Source organism: Urocitellus parryii, chromosome 5, assembly GCF_045843805.1.
Source record: "Urocitellus parryii isolate mUroPar1 chromosome 5, mUroPar1.hap1, whole genome shotgun sequence".
NCBI lineage: Eukaryota > Metazoa > Chordata > Mammalia > Rodentia > Sciuridae > Urocitellus > Urocitellus parryii.
The window spans coordinates 11297326-11318465 of NC_135535.1; the positions used below are offsets into that span (position 1 = coordinate 11297326).

The 21140-nt window shown below is 55.0% G+C and overlaps 1 protein-coding gene across 1 annotated transcript; it reads left to right on the forward strand.

The window, feature by feature from the left end:
- Positions 1-809: 809 nt before the first annotated feature.
- Foxred2 (FAD dependent oxidoreductase domain containing 2) lies at positions 810-20285 on the forward strand. The gene is made up of 8 exons (XM_026410156.2): positions 810-1724; positions 3522-3773; positions 4431-4700; positions 5869-6035; positions 11728-11893; positions 13114-13355; positions 14371-14541; positions 17110-20285. The coding sequence occupies exons 1-8, from the start codon at positions 1198-1200 to the stop codon at positions 17367-17369; spliced, it is 2055 nt and encodes a 684-aa protein (XP_026265941.2). The 5' UTR covers positions 810-1197; the 3' UTR covers positions 17370-20285.
- Positions 20286-21140: the final 855 nt, after the last annotated feature.

Below are 21140 nucleotides of genomic sequence, written 5' to 3' on the forward strand. Positions count from 1 at the left end.
GGAAGCCATCTGCCACAGGAGAAGCTGACCTTGATCTGTTCCCACATCTCCTGTCATTGATGTTTCCCCTCTGGGCTTCAATTCCAGGATGTACTTCCAAACTGTGATCTTATGCAAACCAACCGCTAAACCTGCATTTGGAAACTGCCCTTTGCTCCTGTCCTGATTGAAGATCAAGTCAGTCGTGCCAGTTGCTCTATAGACACTACTGAATCGCCGCAGCAAAAACTAATTGTTCTATCTGTCCCACAAAACTGAGGAGGCCAATTAGGTTGTATTTAGCCTTGGGCTTCACTGGGAATTTAAAAACACGGGTATTCTCCAAACTCTTCTCCCTTCACTCACATGTGAAGAGGCATAGTTTAAAATGAGTCCCGTGACTATCCCAGATCCGCTCTCCAGTCCAATCCCCAAATGTCGCCAGCTTCAGACCCCCTCTGCTAGCACCGGCAGCACGTGCGCTACTCCCGCGCCCCATCGTGGGGCTGCTGCAGGCCAGCGGGTCCCGGCGTGCTGCGCGCCGAGCACGTGACCCCGCCCCCTGCCATCGGGCGGGAGGGGAGGGGCGGGGCCGCGGCGCGCGCGAGGCTGCCCGCCTCATTCGACTACGGCCTGCGGTCCCGGCGGCCGCGAGGTTCGAGCTCCGCTGGCGCGGCGGCCGGCGGCGCGGGCCCCGAACGCAGCCTGTCCACGCGCACGCGCAGGCAGCAGCCACCCGGGCGCGCGCGGCGAGCTGGACATCCCTGTCTCTGCTCAGGAGGGCGGGGGCGGGGCCTGCACGCCACACCTCCTTCAGTCTCCAGCCCGGGGGCAGGGACGTGGCTGAGAGATTGTGCCGGCGGAGGGTGCCGCGGGCCTGGGGCGCCCCTCGAATGAGCGGGAAATCGGGGGACACCCTCTGCTTCCCCAGGGTGTCCAATACGAAGGGGGATGGCACCTGCGGGAAAGGAGACTGGAGATGAGACGGAAGGGTCCGGGACTCCTGCGAGCCCCAGAGCCCTCATGGAACAGAACGCGTGGGGGCAAGTGAGCTCCAAGGTCCTGGGGTTCCCGTCCCGGCTGCACCTCACGTTGCGGTGAGGGCGCACGCAAGCCCTTGCTTCTCCCTGGGCATCTGATCCCCATTCCTCGGAAAGACAAGGCTAGCACCTGCCCGCACCCGCGAGGTGCGAGGCCTCCCCTCTGGTCTGCCGCAGGATGCACCTCTCCGCCGCGGCCCGGCTCTGGGGACCCCCGGGGCTGCTCCTGACGCTCGTCCTGCACCCGACTCTGTGCGTGAGCTCCCACCGGGACTACTGCGTGCTGGGCGCGGGGCCCGCGGGCCTGCAGATGGCCTCCTTCCTGCAGCGGGCCGGCAGAGACTATGTGGTCTTCGAACGCGCGTCGGCCCCGGGCAGCTTCTTCACGCGCTACCCGCGGCACCGCAAGCTCATCAGCATCAACAAGCGCTACACAGGAAAGGCCAACGCCGAGTTCAACCTCCGCCACGACTGGAACTCCCTACTCAGCCACGATCCCCGGCTCCTCTTCAGACACTACTCCCGCGCCTACTTCCCGGACGCCGGCGACATGGTGCGCTACCTGGGCGACTTCGCAGACAGGCTGGGGCTCCACGTGCTGTACAACACCACCATCACCCACGTCACTCTAGACAAGGACCAGCGGGCCTGGAACGGCCACTACTTCATGCTGACTGACCAGAAGGGCCATACATACCAATGCAGGTAAGGGACCTGCGCCGGAGCTGGCCAGCTGCAGCTGAGGTCTTTCCCAGAGGGACACTTTGGTTACCTGGAGATGTGGGAGAAATGGGAGAAGCAGGGCATTTCTCCCACTCCTGGATCAGACTGAGGTTCTGCTTAGGCACCGTTTCTCAAGTGTGTCCTTTAAATGTTGTGGCAAATTCCTTTCCTCTGGATTTGCCAGTCTTTGCTACTTTCATATTCACTGTGATGCTGGTATCGAGCAGAAACAGTTTATGTGTCCCCAAAACCTATCTTAAAGAGCATTTCCTAGAACTAGTGTCCCCAGAATGCATGATGGGAAATACTGGGTCAAGTGGCCAGCCAGGGTCGGCCCAGTGGGATTTCAGAACCAAACAGAAGTGAGAGGCCCAACAGGAAGTGCTTCCAGTGACCATTTTTAGCTTGCTTTGGCTTGAGAGTCAACTTAATATTGCCTGGGCCCCCAAAATTTGTTTAATCCTCACAAGGAACTGAGGGGGGAAGTTCACTGATCCCATTTGACAGGTGAACACCTGGGGCTCAGAGAAGTTGGGTAATTAATGCTGTGTATGTGGTAGAACTGCGATTTGAGCTCATATTTTTCTAACTCCAAATCCTGTGTTCCATCCGCTGCATCAGACTGCTTCTCCTTTCCTGGCCTTTAGCCTTGAACTTGGCCCCAGGCAGGTGCTCAGCAATGTTCACCTGCTCTGTTAAGTAGGCCCAGCATTGCTCCTTGCCTCTCACAGCCCAGGGGCAGAAGACTGTGCTGATCTGGACTCTCACACTTCAAGCAGATGTGCTGCAGCAGAAGGGAGTCAGTTAAGAGCAGAGTGGACAAGGATCAGAAAAAAGGACCAATAGGGCTCTGTGTGCTCCTTCCACAGGCCATCCAGTTCTATTTTGAAACCACCCTGTGGTCAAAGCATTCTGCAGGCCAGCAGGATCCGACTCCCAAACTGACCGCTGCTGGATCTTACACCCTTCTCCTCTCCAAAGAGCAGGACTTCGGAATCACACCCATCTGAGCACAAAGTGTCTCCGCTGCTCTTAGGAACTCACAGGAGCTGCATCTCCTCGCCTGGAGAGAGACCACTCAGCTCACTCCAGGCTGCTTTGAGGAGTAAACACACGCACCAGTATAGGGCCCACCACCCAAGTATTGCTTAGCAGACATTCATACCTAGGAGGCAGGTCAGGAGGGGAAACAGAATTCAGGCTCCATTTGCATCACCAGGGGAGGTGCTTCACCTGATGGCTGTGATCAACCTTAGGTTGATTTTTCAGTTTTCTCACAGTATCACTTTCTCCTCAATCAGAAAACATAATTAAGCCTGGCAAAATGGCCCACACCTGTAATCCCAGCAGCTCAGGAGGCTGAAGCAGGAGGATTTCGAGTTCAAAGCCTGCCTAAGCAATTTAGCAAGGCCCTAAGCAACTCGGAGAGACCCTGTCTCTAAAAAAATATATAAAAAAGGGCTGGGGATGTGGCTCAGTGGTTAAATGCCCCTGGGTTCAATCCCTGGTCCCAAAAAAGAAAGAAAGCGTAATGAATCCCCAGGATGAGTGTGATGGATGGAGTACACTGTGCGGCATGTGTACCCCTGGGCTGTGAGGTCTTGGAGAGGAAGGTCTTGCAGTATGGGCTGGGTCAGCAAGTGGTCGAGTGAAGAGTGAGTGAGTGAATGAACGTCTGTCACCTGTTAGGAGCCTGCAGTCGGGGTGAAGCAGGTGGTTTTAACCAAGTAATCTTATCGCTGAGAGACTGCACTATCTTTCCTATGTCCTCGCCTGCAGTGTCCTCCTTGTGGCCACTGGTGTGTCAGTCCCCAACCAGGTTGACTTCCCTGGCTCTGAATATGCGGAGGGTTATGAGTCTGTGTCCGTGGATCCTGGGGACTTTGTGGGTCAGAATGTGCTGATCCTGGGCCGCGGGAACTCGGCCTTTGAGACGGCAGAGAACATCTTGGGTGTCACAAACTTCATCCACATGCTGAGCCGCTCCCGGGTGCGGCTCTCCTGGGCCACCCACTACGTTGGAGACCTCAGGTATGCTGCATCCCTGTACTGAAAGCCTGTAGCAGTCCAGGATCTGTGTCACTGTAACAAAATACCTGGGGCTGGTCCACTTAAAGAAAGGAATTTTAGGGCTGGGGATGTGGCTCAAGTGGTAGCGCGCTCACCTGGCGTGCATGAGGCCCTGGGTTCGATTCTCAGCACCACATAAAAATAAAGATATTGTGCCCACCTAAAACCTAAAAAATAAAATATTAAAAAAAAAGAAAAGAGTTTTATTTAGTTCATACTTTCAAAGTGGGAAGTCCAAATGGCCTAGTATTGGCTCTGTCAAGGTCTCCCCTGCCTGTGTCACCTCACGGCAGATGTCATCAGGATCACAGGAACTCAGGAGGGAGCGGTCACGTGGTGAGACGGGAAGACAGATGAGGGAAAGGGTCAGGTTTGCTAAAACTGTCTTGATAGACAGTGGCCTTCTCTAGGCTCCACCTCTGAAGGTCCCCCACCCTCCCAATATCACCCACGCTGGGGACCAAGCTCCCAACACAAGTCCTTGGGGACACGCCACTGCCCAACCCTCGCAAGCCCCAAATGTGGGAAGAACCGCCTCTCCCACCCCTCCTGGCCCCGCCGGACTCACCAGCCCTCCTGAGTCCCCTCCCGTCTCCTTGCCTTCTCTTGGGGCCCCAGAGCTATCAACAATGGCCTGCTGGACACCTACCAGCTGAAGTCCCTGGACGGGCTTATCGAGTCGGACCTGACGGATCTGGCCATCGTGAAGGACCACGAGGGCAGGTTCCACATCACCCTGAAGTTCTTCCTGGAGGAAACCAGCGCCAACCAGAGTGCTGATGCCATCCCCCTCCCCCAGGACGACAACGACAACTTCGCCATGCGCGTGGCCTACGACCGCGTCATCCGCTGCCTGGGCTGGAGATTCGACTTCTCCATCTTCAACCAGTGAGTCCCCGGGGAAAGAGGCGGGGTCTCCTAGGAAGCACCTTCTGACCTCCTGGGGACAGGAGGCCACACAGTGGGCCATTGAGAGAGTTTTCAGAATGTCCCGGAAAGGTCTGAGTAGGTTCCCCCTGGTTTCCCTTTCAGCTCCCAGACCCTCCATCAGGGGTCCTCCCCTGAGTGGTCAGGTGGGCGGTCAGGCCCAGACGGGTGAGCTTCTCCAGGGCCATGAGCACAGGCCAGGTCAACCTGGCATCTCTGCTGGTCACATCTGGGCGCCCTCGGAAGGTCACTTGATCACAGTTTGCCCCAGTTCTTTATCTCTGCCCTGGGGATACTCGTTTCCTTCCTATATGGTCATGTGAGGATTAATATAAGACAGTGCTTGGCATATGCTGTATGCTCAGTAAAATGTCAGTTCCTGTCTGGCATGATGGCACACGCCCGTAATCCTGATGGCTCAGGAGGCTGAGGCAGGAGGATCTCAATTTCAAGGCCAGCCTTAGCAATTTAGTGAGACCCCATCCCAGAATAAAACGTAAAAAAGACTATGGATGTGGTTCAGCGGTTAAACACTCCTGGGTTCAATCCCTGGTACCAAAAAAAAGTTTATCTCTGAGCTGGGCGCAGTGGTGCACACCTGTAATCCCCGTGACTTGGGAGGCTGAGGCAGCAGGATCACAAGTTCAAGGCCCTAAGCAACTCAGTGAGACCCTGTCTCAAAATATAAAAAAAGGGCTGGGGATGTAGCTTAGTGGTTCAGTGTCCCTGAGTTGAATCCTTGGTACAAAAAGTAAAAAGTTCCTAAAGTTCTTCATAATGGATTTTGAAGGACTGCCTGGTGGAGCCTGGTCTGTAGAGGTTGCTACTCGGACACGTGTGAGGGTTGGGCCAGAGCATCTGCTCATTCTCTCTTGCCTTCTGGCCAGGGCACAGGAGGACAAGGGCCTGCCCAGAGCCTCCTTTCCCCTCAGATGACAGCAGGCCTCAGGTTTGGCCCAGAGCCTAGCCTTGGGCCAAGCTTGGATTCGAGCTCTATCCCTGACCTGCATGTCCTTGATCTAAGCCCAGGTGCTTCATCTATGAGATGAAGTGGGATGGGTGGAAAACCCACTGTCTGGAAAGGGCTTCCTCCACACGAGGACTGTGACTGACCCCTTTCCACTCCCAGGTCCCTCAGACTCAGCTCCGGGAGCGAGTTCAGCAAGAAGTACCCGCTGATCAGAGCCAGCTATGAGTCCAAAGGCAGTCGCGGCCTCTTCATCCTGGGCACCGCCAGCCACTCGGTGGACTACCGCAAATCAGCTGGGGGCTTCATCCACGGATTCCGGTACACAGGTGAGTCCACTGTCCCCAGGCAGGACCCGTCATTATCCCTGAGGCTTGTGAATACTCCAGACCTCCAGAAGCTTAAGGGACTGTTCACCAGCAGTCAGTGGTCATAGCTTCCTGTTAGGCAGCTGACCCCAGGTTTTCATGGCCTGAGGGTCACCTAGAAAAGTAGCAACAGATACAGCATAAACGTGGGAGGCTCTGGGGTGGCCTGTGTTGTGCTTAAAGCCTGAGGGGTTAACAGATTCTAACGTGCTTGTAATCCCAGTGACTCAGGAGGCTGGGGCAGGAGAATCATAAGTTCAAGGCCAACCTGTCAACTCAAGAAAGACCCTGTCTGAAAGTAAAGTAAAAATGGGCGGGGAGGTAGCTCAGTGGTAGAGCACCCGTGTCCAATGTCCAGGGCCACAAAGTATGCTAACCTGGATGGGTGGTCTTAGAGGTGACCTTACCCTGGCTGAGCACATCCCTATCATCAGAGGTGAAAAGGAGGTGACTTCTGCCCGCTCAGGGCTGTCCTGAGGCTGAATAAGGTGATTCCTGGGCACCCATCAGCCAGCTGGGTGGCTCTGTCACGCACACTGCCTGCTGACAGATTGAAAGAAAAGTTGCAATCAGATTAAATACTTCTGATTCACAACTCTCAGTACTGAAGGTATAAATTTTCTGCTAACTTGAGAGTGCACATCAAATACTAAAACATAATTTTGAAAAATAATTTGACTTATCGTACAAGAATAATGCCCAACCCAAAATTGATGCCTTGTGATTTTAAGGATAAATGGGAACTAGACAGTGAGAGAGAGAGAGAGAGAGAGAGAAAGAGAGAGAGAGAAGGGGACTTCCCCTCCCTCTGCCCTCCCTTTCCCTCTTTTTTTTTTTTTCCTGGGCTGGGGATTAAACCCAGGGCCCTTGGCTCTACCTGGGGGCTACACCCCAGTCCTTTTTATTTTAAGACAGCACCTCCCTAAGTTGCTGAGGCTGGCCTTGAACTTGCAATCCTCCTGCCTCAGCCTCCTGTAGTCACTGGGGTTACAGGGATGAGCCACTAGCCAAATCCTCGTTTTTCTCAAGAAAGCTCTGAGGATCAGAGTTTTGATGACTTTCTCACTGTATCTGGGGCTTGTTGTTAATGGAACTCCAGTTGCTGCATCCCCCGATTAAGATAGGATTACTATGAAAAAGATTATCACGAAGACCAATCAGTAATGATGACATTATAAATTACGTTATAATTAGAGGCCCTGGATTTTCATAGCTTGGCTTGAATTAAAAGGTATAGTGAGCTCCTTGCTCCTCTCATGAAGCACCAAAGAGTAGGTAGAATGTGCGGGATCACTGTGATTTCTTGAGAATAACTGACGTTGGATAAATGTGAATCTAAAGGTTGGATCCTCTTTTTAGCAGATCCCAAGTCAAATATTCATGTTGAATTGCAAATTCAAGAGAGTAGTTTCAGTTCTGCTCGGGCTTCTCCCGCCTTCTTTACCCCTTAACAGAAAAAGAAGTAGATCAAAGCTAGTTGACTAGGATATTTAACTGCTAACTAAGTTTTCCTGGGGTTTGATCCCACCAGTTTAGTAAATTTTTAGCTTAAAGTGTTTGATTTGCATTCAGTGGATGTAAGATTCAGTCCAGAGTTCAGAGCAGAAGCAGTGTGCTGGGCCCAGGGAAGATCAAGCATCTTGGGGCTGGGGTGTCTCAGTGGTAGAGCACCTGCCCGCACCAGCAAGGCACTGGGCTCCATCCTCAGCACTGCTTATGAATAAAAGTCCATCAACAAAATATATATATATTTAGGCGATGGAAGGGAAATGTTTCCAGCGGGATGTGGCTCAGGGCCCCGGCTTAGTGTGTGGGAGTGTCTGGTGGGAGCCAGGCCACTGACATAGGCCACCCCAGAGCCTTTCCACAACCGCAGAATTTATTGAATAAAATGAATCCACAAGGCCAGGTGTGGTGGCGCACGCCTGTAATCCCAGCAGCTGGGGGGGTGGGCAGGAGGATTGTGAGTTAGTTCAAAGCCAGCCTCGGCAAGTTAGTGAGGCCCTGTATCAAAATAAAATATAAAAAAAGGGCTGAGGATGTAGCTCAGTGGTTAAGCACCCCTGAGTTCAGTAATCCCTGGTACCAAAATAAATAAATTCACAAGTCGAATCACTTTGTTGGCTTTAATTCACCAAATCCTCATGTCCCTTTGGTAATCGGGGTCTTTTCTTCCTTTCCACTCTTGATTACTAATATGAAGTCACACTTAATAAGAGAGTATACAGGTTCCAGAACGGCTGAGAAAGGTTAAGGTGGCCACAGGGATTCCAGAGCCTTGCCCAGGGCAAAGGCAGAGAGCAGATACTAGTGACGATTAGATCACAGCCAGAGGCCCTGCTCAGGCACAGAGCTGTGGAGGGTGAGGGCTGGGTGCGGGGCAGGGTGGGCGGTGTCTAAGCAGCCTCAGCAGACAGAGATGAGGCTGGGGCTTCACCAGAGGACTGGTAAGAGGATGTCTCTGGTGCCTCTCCTGTTACCCTCCAGGTGAGGGTGACACCATTCAGAGGCCTGTTTGATGAGCTCCAGGGCCTGGTTTCACAGTCCTGTGCCCATGTCTCTGATTTAATCCAATGAGTTCACAGGCGTCACTCTGGTTTGTTTGTTTGTTTGTTTGTTTGTTTTTTGGGCGCTGGGGATTGAACCCTGTGCCTTGGGCATGAGTGGCAAGCACTCTACCAACTGAGCCATATCCCTAGCCCACAGGCGTCACTTATTAGCACAGATGATTCACTTACCGGTTCGTGCCTTCTGATTGTGCTGGGCAGCCGTTTGGTAAGTTCAGCATGTCCAGCATCTGGTGGTTATCTGTCCATTTGCCAGACGAGCTACGGAGTCCCCCTGCCTTAGCCCTGAACTGAGTAGCTCAGGGCAGGCCGCTGCTCTGCAGGATGGAGTAACCCTGCTGTTCTGCACCACACCGACGAACGCGGCCCAGGCAGTCTGTTCTCCACAACTAGGCCCCGGGTTCAATTCCTAGCACCGCAAAAAAAAAGTGTGGGGGGTATTGTTTCATATTTTCCAGTTGAAATTTTGTTTTTATATCATTGATTGTTGGAAATATTGTTGGGGTTGTGCAATAAGTTAATCATGTGCAAAAACAGAAATTCAGTAACGCCTGCATAGCTGTGGTTTTTTTTCTTTCCACCAACACTGGGGATTGAACCCAGGGGGCTCTACCCCTGAGCCACACCCCAGTCCTTTGTATTTTGAGAAGCTGATAAGCTGCCCAAGGTGACCTCAAACATGGAATCCTCCTGCCTCAACCTCCCCAGTAGCCCAGATCACAGGCCAGCACCACCGTGCCAGGCTGGCTGTGGATGTTGCTATAATAATGCTGTAATTTCTTGAGTTTTTTTTTTCCCCAGCCCTGGGGATTGAACCAGGGGTGCTTAACCACTGAGCCACATCCCAGCCCATTTTATATTTAGAGACAGGGTCTTTTTGAGCTGCTCGGCACCTCAAAACAACCTCACTGTTGCTGAGGCTGGCTTTGAACTTGCAATCCTCCTGCCTCAGCCTCCCAAGCTTCTGGGATTACAGGTGTGTGCCACCTCCCTTGGCTGTTAGTTCTTGAATAAGGATACATTTAGTTAAAAATCCTGTGAGGGAAGATAAATCCCTTAGGGATAATAAGGGGTCAGAACTATAGGAATTATAGTGGTACCCCATTTCAGGGTATGATAACGATCATGTCATGGTACCTCTGATTGAGAGTGGTATTATGAATACCATAGTTGTCCGTATGACATAAGTCAGCATTTTCTGAAGAATCAACCGAGGAGGGGGACTTCATGCCTCCTCCTCCAGGTTAGAGTGGGTGGGCTCAGCTGTCGTCACCAGCTGTGGCTTGAGAATGAGTCCCTGCTCCTTGGGGCCGTCAACCCCTGAATCCATGGCTGCCTCTGGAACTGGAGGGTCCAGGGAAGGCCCCACCACAGCCTCGCGCCCCACAGACAGTGGCACTGGCAGCTCCTCGGGCTGCTGAGCGGGTGCTCTGCCGCCTGCAGCTGCTGCCTAAACCAGTTAATTTGCCATTGAAATCCCTAAGGTCCCATTGCTGCCCCACTTGACCTTGACGGTGGTCTGTCATCCCGCTGCCCTTCCCACCTGGCAGGGAGAGGTCATCGTGCCCTGCAGTCCATTCCCAGATGATGTGTGGTCAGGAAGGGGCTGGAGGGCTCCGGCTGTCTGAACACCATCCCGGCTGCCAGGCCTCACCATCCCACATGCGCTGCCACCCGTTCCCGCCATCCTGGCCACCACTGCCCAGCCCTCTTGCTTCCTCTGTCCCCATCTTTCCATACACTTCATCCTCAGCCCCATGAAACAGATCCTGTTAGTTCAACTCCATTTTCCAGATGAGAAAACTGGCACACAGAGAAGTCAAGTCACCTGCCCTTAGCCACCCAGCCAGGGGATGGCAGAGGGATTCACATCCACACCCGCTGACTCTAAAGCCACACCTAGGCAGTAAGCTTCCGGCAGGTGGGAAGCAGTTCTGGGTGCACAGGCAACTGACCGCTGTCCCCAAGCAGCTGACAGCCCTCCCCGGGGTGGGACAGTGATAACCCCGAGGGGTTGCCCGGACCTTGCCATCATTCCACTGAGAAACTGTCCCAAGGGAAGCGAAAGACAGCGAGGCAGCAGGACGTGATGGACGACAAAGACACCAGATGGATGCTCCCGAGCACTGTCCAGGCAGTCCCCGCGGCCTCGCTGGCCTGCCCTCCAGGGCGTGGTGCCCGCGGGAACTGCCTTTTGCTAAGCACAGACCTCGGCCTCCTGGGCTCACAGTTCCTGGGCTCCCTTCCCTCTGGACACTTCCGGAGCCTCTGCAGGGCTGCTGCCCACGGGTCGTGGTGCCCCCCGCCCCTTCCCACACGGCCACTGCTGGCACTGCACCTGGCACTAGGGGCTTCGCCTCCCCGGGCCTCGGGCCGCAGCCTCCACCCTCCCGAGCTCTGGCTGCACCCTCTCCACCCTCAGCTCAGCCACTGCGCCTCAGGAGCCAGGCCCTGGCGCCGGACTCCTCCCGGCTCGTGGCCACCCAGCTCCTCCATGCAAGCCCTGTTGGCGCCTGGCCTTCACTGTCTGGGGCATTTGCTGGTCAGCTGTGGGGGAGCAGGTGTCGGTGTGCAGTGCTCCTCCCAGGGCCCGCCGCCAGCAGCCCCAGGGAAAGGAAGGCCCTCCCTGTCACTTAGCTACCAGCTCCTCCCGCACCCCATGTAGAGATAAGAGCGCCTCAAAATAGCGCTAGAGGCAGGGGTGCGGGAGGGGCGCCACCCAGGCTTTCCAGGTGGGCAGCTCTGGTGGGAACGGGCTGGAGGGCAGCGAGGCTCTGGGTCTGGGTTGGGCCCCTCAAGTGAGGTGACAGTGCCGGACTTCCACTGCAGAGGGCCTCAGGCAGAGGTGGACAGACCCAGGCTTGTGGCCCCCACCTGGCCTCACCCATTCTTCTGCCTGGTCATCCCAGGGGATGCCACTCAGGGGCATGTGTGCATGGCCACAAGCAGAGAACAATTCCTGTTTGGAATTTGACCCAAACCTTTGCTGCCCCCACTCCGCCCGCCCGAAGGCCTGCACCTCCCACGGAGTGAACGCAGATAGGATCTGAAGAGCCACAGGCCCTTCCTCCCTCTGGCCCTTTCAGTGCGAGCCGTCCACCGGCTGCTGGAGCATCGGCACCACGGCGTGGCCTGGCCCTCCACCGAGCTGCCCATCACACAGCTCACCAACGCCATCATCCGGCGCGTGAACGAGGCCTCGGGGCTCTACCAGATGTTCAGTGTGCTGGCCGATGTCATCCTGCTCAAGGAGTGAGTAGCTCGCCTGCGCCCCCAGGCTTCACCCACGCACCCTGCAGCACACCGCTGCCCACTCTGTCTGTGGGGGAGCCCAGCTCTTCCCTCTTAAAATGAGTCAGGGTGGGGCGGGGGAGTGGAGTCAGACAGTTGGTCCTGGGCGTGAACTCTGGGTTTATCCTTTTGCTGTGTGACTTCAGGCAAGTTAGTTAACCTAACTGAACCTTTTTTGCAAAATGGGGATGATCATCTTGCAGGGGCGAAGAAGGAGGTCAAAGTCACTGGTGGAAACCCTTCGCCACCAAGGTGCAGAAACAGGGTGCCCCTGGGAGGTCAGTCCCCAGCTTGGGGTTAAGAGTTCCCATACACTGGCCGGGACCCACTCGGTCCAGGTGCTTATCCATCCAGAACAGGCAGCAGAGCTCTGAGGACCGGGCCTCAGAGGACACCTCGCATAGCACCCAGGGAGCCGCCTAGAGGGGCAGCTGGGGAGGGGACCAGGGAGGGGAGCAGGGGAAGAACTTCTGGCCCCTGGATCGGAGCGTGGCCAAGTCCCGGGACACGCACTCAGCACAGCTCACGTCGCCCTCGACCGCCCTCTTTCACCTGGACACCCAGCCTGTGGGCAGATCCCTGAGCCCCGCCCGCCTTCAGCAGTGTCCAGAACCCGATGGCTCTGGCTGGCTGCCCCCTCTGCTGAGGTCCCGCCACTGGTAGCCTGGGCTGTTCTCCACGCAGTGGCCAGAGGGCCCCCCCAGAGGAGTTGGCTGATGCCTTCTCGGCTGCACGGTTGGCCCAGGGAGACCGAGTGCCCATCACCGAGTGCTCGGCTCCCTGCCGCCCGACCCCTTCTGCCCTGTGGCCCAATCCCCAAGCTCCCAACTAGCTCAGGGCGGCCACTCCCTTCCGGCCTGCAGGGCTCTTCCCTCCAGGGTGCACTTCAGGGTGTGGAGTGTTCTGGAATCTCTCTGAGGTGAGAGAGAGAGAGAGAGAGGTGTGTATATAGAGAGAGGTGGTCACAGCAGGCCCACACGGGTGTGTGCAGGCTGGTGCTCCGTGGTAGGGCACTCACCTGGCACGTGGGGGCCCTGGGTTCCACCCCAGCACCAGACAGCAAGGAGAGCCAGCCAGAGTAGACACCACTGCGCTGGCACTGTGGGGAAGGGCCACGTGGCCAGGCAGCCGTGCCCACACCTGTCCCTGGCCAGGGCTCTAGACCCCGTGTTGCCCCCCAGGAACGCCTCGGCCTTCGAGTACCTGGAGGAGTTCCCCATGCAGATGCTGGCCCAGCTGGAGACGCTCACCGGGAGGCCGGCCCGGCACGGGCTCTTCGTCGTCAACATGGAGTACGGCAAGAACTTCTCTGGGCCCGACAAGGATGTCTTCTTTTATGACCGGTCGGTGGGGCACACCGAGGACGCCTGGCTGTCCAACTTCCTCCACCCTGTCATCTACTTCTACAGACGCCTCCCCACCGGTGAGCGGACACTCGTCACAATTCATCCTCCCAGCGCTCCTTCAGCTGACAGAGGGGGCCCTCGGGGACTCTGCCCAGAGACCTGGCTGAGGCAGAAGGTCCGAGAAAATTGCCATTTCCAGATTCTGGCACATACTGTGACCTGCATAGGCCACACTGGAGTGTCATGATCCACCAAGCCCCACACAGGAAGAGGGGCACTGTCATGCCAGTGTCTCCAAAGGACAATGACCACAGTGGGTGAGGGGCTGTAGGTGGCATGTTAGAAGGAACAGGGCAAGGAACTGGAACTGACTAGCACAGGACAGAAAGAGCTGGGCCAAGTCTGTCCTTTCATTGCTGTGTGACGTTGGACTGTTACTGAACCTCTCTGAGCCTGGCTTCCTTGTCTGTAAAATGGGGATGACAGTAGTCCCCTCCCGGTAGGATTGCATGAGGACACATCTGATGACTCACCCGGAAGGGCAGCAGCTCTGGCGCAGCTTAGCTCCAGTGAACAGGCAGCCTGGGGAACGTGGCTTGTCCTTCGGAGCTTAAAGGGCTCCAGAGAAAGAGGGTGGCCAGCTCGGCCTGTTCCCCTGGGCAGGTGGTGCCAGCAGGGGAGGAGCACTGAGAGTTAAAGCTGCCCGAGGCTGGGCTGCGGCTGGCCTCTGGGGAAGGTGCCCACACCGGGCTGGCCAGGTCTGCGCTCAGCGGGCTCCTCCCCGGGGTCCCCGGGTGGGAGGCTGGACCAGCGAGCCCTAGACCCTTTCATCCGGGGCTCCGAGCCTCTCGGGGAAGGACAGCTGGGAAGGGCCTCGTTCCAGGGAGGGGGCGGACACCAACCTCGATCTGCGGGTCCTGGCGCTGCCCTCGGGGGCCACAGTGACGGTCCAGGTCCTCTCCCTCTGTCAGCCCTCCTCCTGGAGCCAGCCCACAGCCCTTGCAGGGTGGATGGGAGCGCAGGCTGGAGGGAGCGCAGGAGGCGGGGGACACTGCGTGGCCAGCCTGGCCCTGACCCCCGCCTCCCACACAGAGCAGGAGGTGAGGTTCCGCCCCGCACAGTGGCCCCTGCCGCGGCCCACGGCCATCCACCACGTCGTGGAAGACTTCCTGACCGACTGGACGGCGCCCGTGGGACACATCCTGCCCCTGCGGCGCTTCCTGGAGAACTGTCTGGACACCGACCTGCGGAGCTTCTACGCAGGTGACGCAAAGGGACCAAGGTGGAGGTGCAGGGACAGCCAGGGAGACCAGGGGCCCAGAACTCCAGAGCCCATTGCCCATAAGGGGGTGGGCAAGGCATTCCCTGCAGCCCCCTCCCAGGACAGTGTCCCCCAAAATACAGCTAGACTGGCAGGGAACGAAGGCAGCTCCCCAGAGCCCAGACTCCACAAAACACACCAACCAAGCGGGGCTGGGTCCCCGAGTGTCACCGCACACAATGGGGTGGGAGAGCCCTGTATAGAGGCCCTCAGCCAAAGCTTGGATCTCGGGGTGAACAGGCAACAGCCCACGGAGGGAAAGAGGGGATTGTGGCTCAGGAGTTAAGTACCCCTGGGCTCAATCCCCGTACCAAAAAATATATATATATATATATGATTTATATGTTATGATATGTAATTTATATGTTATATGATTTACATGTATATATTTATTTTATATATTTACATATTACATAATTTACATATTATATATTTATATATTTATATATTATAAAATACGTACTTATGTATAAATATGTGTTTTTAACTGATAATCTGCACATACGTGGATGCGCACGTTAATTCACAGAGCCAGAGTCAGACACCCTTGAAGAACGGGCAGCCTTGGAGTTCTCAGCTTTGATCAGACTCTGGTTCCTGAAATTATATCAGAGGTTGGAGTCCTGGGCTCCAAATGCCTGTTGGTCTCCTGAGATTTCCAGACTCTGTGTCAGGGGCACGTTCCCACCTTGACTGTGGGCCCCTCCAATAGGCCATGCCAGGCCATCGGGCTCCCCCCTCCCTTTCTAGACAGTTCTGGACAGGGCGAGCCACTGAGCCACTGCCTTGAACTGGGAGGACTCCTCCTGGAGACGGCCAGCAGGCAGATGCGGCTCCTCTCTGCCCCGCCCCCAGCTGTCCGGCAGCTGCTAGCTCTGGCCTCCAGCTGCTGGGCGTCCGGGCCACCACGCCTTGCAGGGGGGTGACATCAGCAGAAGGTTGTGCTGGAGAGATAGCCACCTCACTGTCCTCTGTCCTCCCTGGCACCTGCTCTCTTCCCTGTTCAGAGAGGACTATCTACCTGTCCTCCGGGGTCCCCTGGTAGAATTCAGAGAGTCAGAGGGACACCATGGGGCCCCTGTCAGCCTGTTTGCCCCAGGAGCCCCACGATGTCCCCTGTTACGTACCCCCCTACATGAGATGAGGGGGCCTGGGAGGCGGAAGGCTTCTCCGCAGCTGTAGGAGGTCTCGACCCTCCATGTCCCAGCCTGTCGCCAACTCCCCAGAAGACCCAGCCGACATCCACCTTATCTCCCCTGAGCTTTCATTCAGAGCCACATGAGTACAGCAGGCCCCACTTCTCTTCAGGACACACGTTCCAAAACCCCCAGTGGATGCCTGAGACCATGGATACAACCAAACCCTTGACCTGCAGTGCGTGGTGTGGGCTCAGTCATGTCCAGGGCCTCGCTGAAGTCTTCACATAGGCTCAATGACTTTGGGTGCAAAATGTTGATGTCAGTTGGAACAAGTTTCCGGCTCATGTCACCCACCCGCTGGTGGCATGCCCTTCCGTCCTAGCATGCACGAGGCACTGTGACATGACTTTGAAGCTTGAGTCAACAGAATAACCAGCATGAATTTCTTTCCCATCACAATTTCACAGATAGAAAATGTTCTTACCATAGATTTTAGCAACCACAGCATGTGATTTTTTTTTGTCTTATTAAGTCTAGAACAGTCATCTTTTCACTGAAAAGAAGTATTTTACAGCTTCTTTTCAGCACATCCAAATTGCTATCATGATTGTTCTCATGTTTGGGAGGCATTATCAAGTAAGGGTTACCTAAACACCAGCACTGAGATACTGCCACTGTCATCTGATAATCACGATAACTAAGTAACTAATAGGCAGGTAGTATATACCATGTGTATACACTGGTCAAAGGCATGATTTCCATCCTGGGCAGGACAGAATATTTTATCTTTTTGTCCCCACAGTGTTTAGACAGAACTTCGCATGCAGTATTTGCAACTCAAATACTGTTGCAGGAGGCTTCAGCTCACAATTCCACTGAATTCCCACCACTTCTAAGCAAGTCTCCAGAAGAGAAGGCTGAGGGTGTGCTCAAGAGGAATGAGCTCCTGCCCCAGACGTTTCTTTTCTTTTTTTTTTTTTTTAGTTGTTGATGGACCTTTATTTTTTTTATTGATATGTGGTACTGAGAATCAAACCCAGTGCCTCACACATGCTAGGCAAGTGCTCTACTACTGAGCCACATCCCCAGCCCCCCAGTCATTTCTGTGGTTGGCTTTGACCTTGGAGCCTTGTTCTCCCAAAAGGTCAAGGCAGCCTCCTGCTTTCCTATCCTCATGGAAAGTCATGATCCATGACTACCCAGGTCGTGCGTGAGGCACCCAGAAAGGTCAGATGGCAGTTTCAAGGGATGCAAGGTCCTGGGCGAGGCCCACTGAGGTGCCCCAGCCCCCCAGCTTTCCCTTCCTGCACCTCTCCCCACGCCTCCAGCCTGACTCCCAGCCTGACTCCTCCTCCTCCTGCTTTCGTGCAGAGTCCTGTTTCCTGTTCACCCTGACGCGCCAGAAGCTGCCCCCGTTTTGCCAGCAGGGGTACCTGAGAATGCAGGGGCTCATGGGCACCGAGAGCCTTCGGCGGCATGGCGTGGAGAGCGGGCTCCTGCAGGACTATGCCACCATGGACGAGCCCCTGGAGGACAGCAGCCAGCAGCCTGGGGAACACGGGCCAGAAGGTCACCGCCTGTCTCGGGGGCCTCCACTCCAGTCCCTTGACAGCAACAAGGAGGAGCTCTGACGGTCCTGGGCTGTGGGCACCGCGGCCAGGCCTCCCCACAGGCCACGGTCAGCCCTCTCTCCCCGCAGCCCCCTCCACTGATGCATGACGGCCCAAAGCCACTCAGGCCTTGCCAGGTTGACACCAGAGCCACCTGCAGAGCCAGCAGCAGTGGGGCTGCTGCAGCACTGCGGTCCCCCCTGCCTGGTTCCTGGTGCCCAAGAAGCAGGGTGAGGAGAAGGGCATCCTCTGCCGGTGTGTGCTGCCTTCTAATGCCGAGCTCTTCAGCTGGACCATCGCTGAGTGCCAGGCTGGCCCACTCTGTCCCCTTCAAGGGCCCACCTGCTCCTTTTCCCTCCCCTCCACTCTTGTGACAGGCCCAGAGCCCACCTGGGGCCCTTCATGGTGAAACCCACCCTCTTGTCATCAGGGTTTCTGCAGGCACTTATCTTCAGGCGCCCGAGGGTTTGCATGGCGGAGAGAAGTCCCTGCAAGGCCACCTGGTGCTGAGCCGTGGCTCTCCCAGGGCCAGGGTTCTGCCCCAGCCGCTCTGCATCCTGTGTCCTGATCCCCACCCCTCCCCTGGCCTCTGGCGTCCTGAAGCACACCTTGCTTGGACCCGCCCCTGCCCAGTATAGTGAAGCTGTTTTGCACCTGTCACATGCACCAGGGGACATGTGCAGATGCCCCTGGGTGGCAGCAATGGTGAGTCATTCCTGGTTCCCTTAGCTCTTCAGCTGCTCTTGTCCCTCGTCACTGGGTGCCCCTCAGGGGTTTCTCTCGTTCCTGAGGCAAGGCCTGCGCCTGGGCCTGGTGGTCACTTTCTCAGGGCTGCTCACGAGTTCTTCATGCAGCCATTGAAAATTCCAAAGCCCCTTCCTGGGCTCCCCCTCTTCCCTCCTGGCTAGTTCCAAAGCCCCTTAGCCACTGGCCTAGCTGTATGCTCAGTCACCTCCTGTCCCTGGCAGAGTTCCAACACTGCAAGTCCCACACTTCGCCCACAGCAGGGTGACTGTCGCCCCCGTGATCCTACCTGGGACAGTTTGCACAGCGCTGAAGCTCGTGAATTAAGGGTTTTCCCGAATCCCGGGTGTGGTGTTCACTGAATTTCACCCAGATCCGAGGCGAGCCCACGTAGGACCCTGTGGTCCCCCTGCCTTTTCCAAGTCATGCTTTAAATGAGTCTTTTAACTGGGGCTGTGCCCAGTGTCCGATCCTGTTCCCGAAGCCCTGGGGCTAGCTGAGCCACTTGTTCAGTAACAGTTGGAGGTGCCATAACAAGTGGTTGGCGACGCCTCGACATGTGACATCTGCTGCTGCCTTCATCTGCCAAGTCAATCATCCCACCAAAATATCAGCCAGCCTTGTTTGCTTTTAAGAAGGCAGGATTCCATTCTTGCTCAGTTGATTGGCCATGTCTTCTCTGGTTTTCTGGATTTTAATGAAGATCACTGTGGCATTTGCTGAGTCCCCCAGCTGACAGTCACAGCGGTCCCTGCCCCTTCCCTTGGCCTGCCTCAGGTGCCTGTGGCCTCGGGGTGCCGTGTGCAGGTGGCTGCTGCCTTCCTGTGGTGTTAGAGAACATTTTCTTTTTTCTTCTATTTCTGTCGTGGTTTCTGGCCTGGAGTAGGTGAGCACACACCCCACCACCCAGTTCCCCGCCCCGGGCCCAGGTGGGTTTCTAAGACTGCCCTGGCTCTGCGAATGGACATCTTCTATGAAGTTGAGTGTAAGGACAGCGAGTGCTGTCACCCTCCAGCACTGCCAGCTCCCCGGGTGTGGATGAAATGGATTCACATTTCCACTTTTGTACCTCGGTTCATTTTTTTTTTGGCAAGTCTGAGCAGCACAGGCGTAGAGCTTCTGCAGCTGGACCAAATTCCTCTTTTAGCTGAGGCCTGACTTCAATAATTCCTCCTTTTTTTAATATAAGGTTATTGGTGCAAAACAGATGAGCCAGTGAAACAATCTACCATACGTAAATGTTTTCCATAAGAGGTGATTTTGAAAGGAATCCTGCCATATGCAGGGCACACCTGTAATCCCAGAGGCTTGGGAGGTTGAGACAGAAGGACCTCAAGTTTGAGGCCAGCCTCAGCACCCAGTGAGGACCTATCTCAAGGACTGAGGATGTGGCTCAGTGGTTGAGCATCCCTGGATTCAGTCCCTGTTGCCATAAATAAATTTATAAACAGAAAGGGCTGGGGATGTAGCTCAGTGGTCAGGTGCATCTGGATTCAGTACCTGTTAATTAGAGAAAGGGAATCCGTGCTGGAGAAGTGGAGGGTTTTCCCAGTAGGCACAAGGCCCTCGTTCCATCCCCCTCAAGGAAAAAAAAAAATCACAAATCAATGAAAAGGATTGTGCAGGACCATGCCATGAATAATTTTAGCCCAACTGGTTGTAGTTTCTGGGGACATTTGTTTTAGACCCCTCTGTCACACTGAACTACAAATTAATTCCAGATGAACCTTTGAAGCCATATAAAAACTCAGGTTGAGGACTTTTCCAGTTCAGAAATAGGAGAAATGAATTTCCAGAGAAAGAGGTTTAACACTCCCAGGACCCCCCGCCAGCCCCTGCTGGTTAATGTGATTAAAGAAAATGGTAAAAAGGCAAAAGATAATCACACTGGAATAAACACATTAAAATCAAGGTATTTATTACACAAGACTGGTGGATGGCCGGGAGAAACGTGAAGCCAGGTGGACTCTTACTGGCTTCTGAAATGTGGAAAGACCGGGGAGCCCAGAGCATAGTTAAGTGAAAAGAAGCAGGAGGTGAAGTCTCTGCGGCCACCTGCCTGTAACCGAGTAAAGCAGGACGGCTCCACCCAGGGGCCTGGGGACAGAGTGTCCCCAAGGACAGCCATGTTACCTCTGGGTTTGAAGAAGTAGGTGGGGTTCGGGCTTGTTTCCTTTCTCTGCTTTGTTCAAATTTGTGATTATGATCATAGTGAAATAAATTAATTTTTGAAAAATAATCTCTGGCTTTTTGAAATTTAGAATTGCCAGGGATGAGCAGACCCAGAGCCCTTCCCTGAGGACACGTTCCCTTCTTGGCCCGGTGGTGCCCGGGGCAGTGTCCTCTAGCAGGAGCTACTACTTCCTCCCTGGTGGGGAAGAGACCGCAGCAGGTGCCGGGGCAAAACATGCTCCGCCAAAGAAGCCAACTGTAAGTGGCGGGCGGGGGACACTGGGCTGACTCGGCACAACCCAGGTCCTACAAGACAGAGAATGAAAAATAAAAGTCTTCCCTCTGTGCGGACCTCCTGGTTTAGTCTCCAGTGTATTGTAGAGCCCCAAATTCCTTTTGCCTCTAGGATGTGGTGGCGCATACCTGTAATCCCAGCAACTGGGGAGGCTGAGGCAAGAGGCCAGCCTCAGCAACTTAGCAAGACCCTGTGTCAAAATAAAAAACAGTAGTAATAAATAGGGCTGGGGGGCTGGGGCTCAGAGGTTGAGTGCTCGCCTCGCATGCGTGAGGCACTGGGTTTGATCCTCAGCACCATATAAAAATAAAGGTATGTGTTCTCCTACAACTAAAAAATAAAAGTCTTGGGGTTGGGGTTGTGGCTCAGTGGCAGAGCGCTTGCCTCACAAATATGAGGCACTGGGTTCGATCCTTAGCACCACATAAAAATAAATAAACAAAGATATTGTGCCCATGAATAACTAAAAAAAATTTTCTTAAAAAGTCTTAAAAATGTTTTAAAGGGCTGGGGGTGCAGCTTAGTGGTAGAGCCCCCAGGCCCAGTTTCCAGCACCCAAAATAAAGACAATGATAAAAAGG

What these genes read in the sequence shown, in the direction of transcription:
- Foxred2 (XM_026410156.2), top strand. Translation starts at nt 1,198, where the DNA reads ATGCACCTCTCCGCCGCGGCCCGGCTCTGGGGACCCCCGGGGCTGCTC. An exon ending in GACTTCTCCATCTTCAACCA is followed by an intron (nt 4,701 to 5,868) that starts GTGAGTCCCCGG and finishes TTCCACTCCCAG; the next exon opens with GTCCCTCAGACTCAGCTCCG. An exon ending in CCACGGATTCCGGTACACAG is followed by an intron (nt 6,036 to 11,727) that starts GTGAGTCCACTG and finishes TGGCCCTTTCAG; the next exon opens with TGCGAGCCGTCCACCGGCTG.